At 41.7% G+C, this 6,000-nt stretch overlaps 1 protein-coding gene across 1 annotated transcript in view; it reads left to right on the top strand.

The window, feature by feature from the left end:
* The first annotated feature begins 3,426 nt into the window (after positions 1-3,426).
* Positions 3,427-6,000, top strand: part of LOC126526127 (fatty acid synthase-like) — a 114,981-nt gene continuing 112,407 nt past the window's right edge. Inside the window, exon 1 of the mRNA XM_072284065.1 lies at positions 3,427-3,559. Within this exon, the coding sequence (XP_072140166.1) occupies positions 3,427-3,559 (133 nt within the window). The remainder of the gene's footprint in view (positions 3,560-6,000) is intronic.

Here is a 6,000-nt window from a genome sequence, read left to right as displayed (position 1 = left end):
CAAGTGGTTCCGTTCGATGACACTGCGTGGTAGGAATGAGTTTGCAAAACGACGAGAATTACATATCGGTCGTTTCACATTTGCAATGGTGGTCATGACAAAAAAGGATTATTGCACGGGACTGAAATAAATCGTCAGACTAAATTGAATGATGATAAAGTTTAAAAAAAGCAAAATCTATTGAAGTAGACGAGGCGCTGTCAGAATCATCATTAAATATCAGTACAGAATACTGACTGCCAGCGCCCCTCCGAAGTCGATCTGGAGCCGTTGTCCGCGTCACAAAGAGAGCTCCAACGTTCGCGCCCCCACGTACCGTATCCTCATGGCCTGTTGCGGTGTCCGGTTCATTTGCAATCATTCGTCGCTTCTGACGTGAGGTCATGCAGTGCGAATACAGCAGCAATTACGCGACTAATGCCGCTTAGTAAACGAAGTATTCTCTCGCCAAGAATGGCGCCGTCAAAAATCTGGTACGCTAACTGAACAAATACGGACAATCTTATGACAACGTTTCCAAAATGATTTCGCCCGTCATTTTTAAGTTATCCTCCTTGGTACGATTTTATTACGTCGAGTTTGCTCGAACATCTGTTTGAGACGTAGAATTCAGTTACACGACGTTTTGAAGACTTCGTGTGCTGCCTAGACAGACAGACAGACAGACAGACAGACAGACAGACAGACAGAGACAGACAGAGACAGACAGAGACAGACAGACAGACAGACAGACAGACAGATAGATAGATAGATAGATAGATAGATAGATAGATAGATAGATAGATAGATAGATAGATAGATAGATAGATAGATAGATAGATAGATAGACAGACAGACAGACAGACAGACAGACAGACAGACAGACAGACAGACAGACAGACAGACAGACAGACAAACAGGGAGACAGACAGGGAGACAGGGAGACAGGGAGACCGACAGGGAGACAGACAGGGAGCCAGACAGGGAGATAGATAGATTAGATAGATAGATAGATAGATAGATAGATAGATAGATAGATAGATAGATAGATAGATAGATAGATAGATAGATAGATAGATAGATAGATAGATAGATAGATAGATAAACAGACAGACAGAGAGACAGACAGACGGACGGACGGACGGACGGACAGGGAGACAGGTAGACGGAAAGGGAGACAGATAGATAGACAGATAGACAGATAGACAGATAGATAGATAGATAGATAGATAGATAGATAGATAGATAGATAGATAGATAGATAGATAGATAGATAGATAGATAGATAGATAGATAGATAGATAGACAGACAGACAGACAGACAGACAGACATACAGACAGACAGACAGACAGACAGACAGACAGACAGACAGACAGACAGACAGACAGACAGACAGACCGGGAGACAGGGAGATAGATAGATAGATAGATAGATAGATAGATAGATAGATAGATAGATAGATAGATAGATAGATAGATAGATAGATAGATAGATAGATAGATAGATAGATAGATAGATAGATAGATAGATAGATAGATAGATAGATAGATAGATAGATGGTCTAAAAACCGTTGAAGTAAGCAAAGAATGCTATTGGCATTAAAACACTCTTAAACATTTAGTAAAGCAATGAACGAGTGGACGTTCATGATTGTATTGCTGTTAGTGTTACAATTAGAACAGTACAATCAAACAATCTTAAACGTTCAATTCGAAGTAGTCACAACGAACAGACGTGATTAAGATATTCTCCACATTCGTTTGCTTTAGATATTTTCGATTAGTTATGAGGTGAAATCCTTTGTTAACAAGGCGGAATCTTTCTATTTCACCTTTAGTTGCACAGTATCGTTCACCAGCTTAGTTGTAGCCTGTGTGCTCGGGTGACATTGCTCTGGTTAATATTTCCGTTGTTCTCGCTGCTTTTTTCTGTTTTACTTCTACAGCTTATGCCATCACAGATAACAAAAAGAAAATCTGTGTTTTCTTATATCAAGTTTGAAGTCAGAAAGGTTAGAAAATTTCTAATGTACATCTATGTGAAACATAGGTGAATGCCATGGAATGACGTGTGCCTACAGCTGGAATACACCCACAAACATCCTGCGTGCTTTGGCATTCCGACCTAAAGGTGCACATGTATAAAGCGGCGACAAGTTTTTCAACGTATTTCTCACGGGAAGCCGCTTCAGCAAGAGCATTGGCCACTCATCGTCGCAACCCGCATCTGTGTATCACAGCGCGTCTGCTTTTAAGTGGGTAATATTCTGTGCTTTGAATATGCACAGCCGTTGATGTATCACGTCCCTTTTTGGGTATTATACAAATTATCAGAAACGACTTTTGAAGCAAAGATATTTTCATCAATTTTCTTTGTCTAGCCGCATCACACCTGCTCCAGGCACACAGCGCCCTCGACTACTTTTGGACAACAGTCATTATCGGCCATTGCCTGCATGTAACCATTTAGTCATGAATAGCCCTTGAGTCTATGCAGTGTGCCCGTGTAGTGGCCATTTCTTTTTGGTTGGAGAGAATGAAACTACAGAACGTTTCCATTACCAAGTCGAGGAAGCACTGCCACTTTGGCTACCTTTTGAAACGGGGGCCAAATAATTCGCCTAGTAACAAAGGGTTCCGATGACTTCAATTTGAGCATCTCATGCTGCTTGGTTAGAGGTGGCTTTGGAATCAGTAGTGGTTTTCGGACGAATCAATCCGGACATGAAGATCCAATTCTTTGTTAACGTAGCTTAATTAACCGTTCGACGTAGTTTTGCACTTGGTTTTCATTACAGACTTTACAGAACTAAAGAAGGGCACTGTTGATTGAAATATAAGCGGATGATCATTGTCACGTACGTGAATCCACGGTCCCAAGATAGGTAAACGCCTTACGCGCTCCTTGCATCAAAGACCTCGTATTTTTACCTAAAAGGAGAAATGGCAATAGATTCGTGTGGGGCAGCTTATTATGAACATGTTGCATCCCGGAGTGCGACATCATCTAGCTCTGGTTGAAATGAGCTTCACCTTGGTGGTTTTCATCACCACGTAATGACACAAAGGTCTCCTACAAGTTTGTAACGATTTTTTGCAAAGATCATGCCCCGTCGACCCTGTTTCATGTAAAAGCAAAGTTTTCTTTGCCTATTGCGTTTCGTTTAATTTTGCGGCAGAGAAAAGGCTATGTGCACGAGAGCTTTCGCGTGCGGGTATCAGGTACAAGAAAGGTTGGACACCTGTAGAACAAAAGCTTAAAGACAGCGACGACCGATTTCCGCCTTTTTTTTCCGGACGAATACAACCTCTGTAACCTAACAGTGCCAAAGGACAAAGTAGAGTAGCAAAAGACGTGTCCCTTCGCCTACCACCCCCCGCCTCCAAAAATAAAAGAAAAGAAGAATGCTCATTTATGCAATACTTCTTTTCACTCGCAGGAAACCATGACGAAAGAAGACATCTTCATCACCGGCATCTCGGGACGGTACCCGCAAGCAGACAGCTTCTCAGAGTTCAAGGAGAAGCTTATCGCGGGCGTCGATTGTATTACCGACGATGAGGCTCGTTGGCCGCGAGGTAGGCAAACGCTTTGGGAAACTGGAAAGAAAGCGGCATTCTTCACAGCTTCGAGCTGCGTCACGAACTGTGTTTCTTTGATCTAATGAAGTTGACTGAAAAAGCTTAGAAAGGTGAAGAAGTGCCGCATTTGTTAGGACTGCTTTCGTCTTATGCTTTTCTCTCGTTCTTCGTGACTGGCTCGCACGCGGTCGCCCCTGCGCGACCGCGCAACACGGCCACTCGGGCCGACAGATGCGAACAAATGTGCACAATCAAGCGTAAAGATTGCAAAGCAGTTCTCGAGCTTACATATGGGCTAAAGCCGAACATATTCATCGTATTTAAGAAAAAGGACTGCCAATAAAATACGCACACAGGAAACACACACGAAGACAGGAAAGAGGCTGGTGAGAAAGGTATTGTACTAAAACACGTTGTTTTTGTATGTTCTTCTTGGATGTTTCCTGTGTGCGTCTTTTTTGGCTGGTTTTTTTCTTAATTACGATGCACCAACTAGCACAACAACATGTTTTAAAACAACATTCGTCATACGCGCGTATTATAACAAGGCGTGGCAAAGTGAGACAAGTCCAAAAATAACACTATTTATTACTTGCAAATGCGGCCGGCCCGTGAAGTCGGTCCCATGGGCCACCAAACAGGCTTCACTGGTCCACTCGCTGCAACTTCTGCATTGAATTTACGCAAAGCATGGTGCTCTCTTGCTACACAACGTCTTGCAAAACAAACGCTCCCAATTGAAGGTTGTGTGAGCCGTGTGACTGCAGAACCTTTTTTTTCTTGGCCTGCTTTCACGGTGAAGGAATATCTTCACCTTCGCTTTCTTTCTCCGCCGTTTACCATTTCTGTATTGTGGGAAACACTGTGAGCCTTCACGCAGCCCTTGCCAACAACTTGTCCTTACGTATAGGTGAGGTGAGAATTCAGCTCAGCCGTGTATTTTCATTCCTTTTTTATTTTAATGCGAAAGCATTATACGTCTCATGAGGCAGAAAAGGTGGCCTCGTCAGCAAAAAGTGGTACCAAAAATAAATGTCACGCCATCAGCGTCTTGTAGGACGTCAGCAGAAATACAAAAGATCGTAAATCGTAAAACAACGTTAATTTGTAGTAATATACGTAATTATAATGAATTAAGAGGAATTGAGGTGAAATAAACTGAAGTAATATGAATTAGAACAAGTTAGAGGAAGGTGTCGGAAGGTGGAGCAAAGGGAATGATGGTGAACTAAAAGGGAGTTAACTGGATTAAAGTGAATTTAGGCAGATTAAGGTAGATAAATGTGAATTACGGTAGGTACAGACTTAGAACAAGGCATATTAACGAGCAATAAAGTAGATTACGGTGGATCAAGTTTAGTAAAGATTAGTACATGGTCCTGATGGTATACCTTTCTATGTGTTAGAGGCTTGTTCTGACATAATCGCCCACTATGTAGTTATTATGTTTGAAAAGCCGTTAAGTACTTCTTGTTTACTTAGGGAATAGAAAGCTGTAAACGTGGTACCAATCCATAAATGTGGCCCAAAATGTATTGTCTCCAACTACAGGCCAATTCCTATAACGAGTGTGTGTAGTAAAACACTGGAGCACATAGTATACAGTGCCATAATAAAACATGTAGAAAACATTGATTTTTTTTTGAATATCAGCATGGTTTTAGGTCTGATCATTCTTTTTCGACACTGCTCCTAGAATTCAGCCACGATCTTTTTCAATCATTCGATCTCGGTGTACAGAGTGACTGTATATTTCTATATTTTAGAAAGGCATTTCATTATGTTCCCCATGTTTTGTTGTTACATAAGCTATCATCCCTAGGTATCTCTCCTTCATTGCTTGATTGGATTAAGTGCTATGTACAAGAACGCATGCAACGTGTTGTAATTAATGGCTTACAATCTGATTATATTGCTGTTACTTCGGGAGTTCCCCAGGGATCTCTTCTGGGGCCAGTGCTGTTTTTGGTATACATCAATGATATTGCTCAGGTTGTGTCATGCAATGTACGTCTGTATGCAGATGATTGTGTGATTTATCACTGCGTTAGGTCTGCCACTGACCACGAGTACTTGCAACGCAATTTGGACTGTATAACACGCTGGTGTGTTAGGTGAAAAATGTCTTTGAAGCCCAGTAAGTGTCCATGCGTCTCCTTTACGCGCAAACAAGATCCATATCTGTTTCATTATACATTAGACAATGTCCAGCTATCGCGAGCAACTGAGTATAAGTACCTTTGTGTTTGTTTCTCATCGAATTTAATTTGGACTAAGCAGGTTGACTATGTTATAGCGAAAGCTTGTAAAATGCTAAATTGTGTTAAACGCGACTTCCGGTTAGCTCCTCCCAAAATTGAAGAACTACTTTACTTTTCGAACGTAAGACCTATATTAGAGTATGCCTGTACGGCCTGGGACCCGCAAACCAAAACTCG

Source organism: Dermacentor andersoni, chromosome 8, assembly GCF_023375885.2.
Source record: "Dermacentor andersoni chromosome 8, qqDerAnde1_hic_scaffold, whole genome shotgun sequence".
Classification (NCBI taxonomy): Eukaryota; Metazoa; Arthropoda; class Arachnida; order Ixodida; family Ixodidae; genus Dermacentor; species Dermacentor andersoni.
The sequence above is the reverse complement of the archived record's forward strand: the minus strand, read 5'-3'. Positions and strand labels throughout refer to the sequence as shown.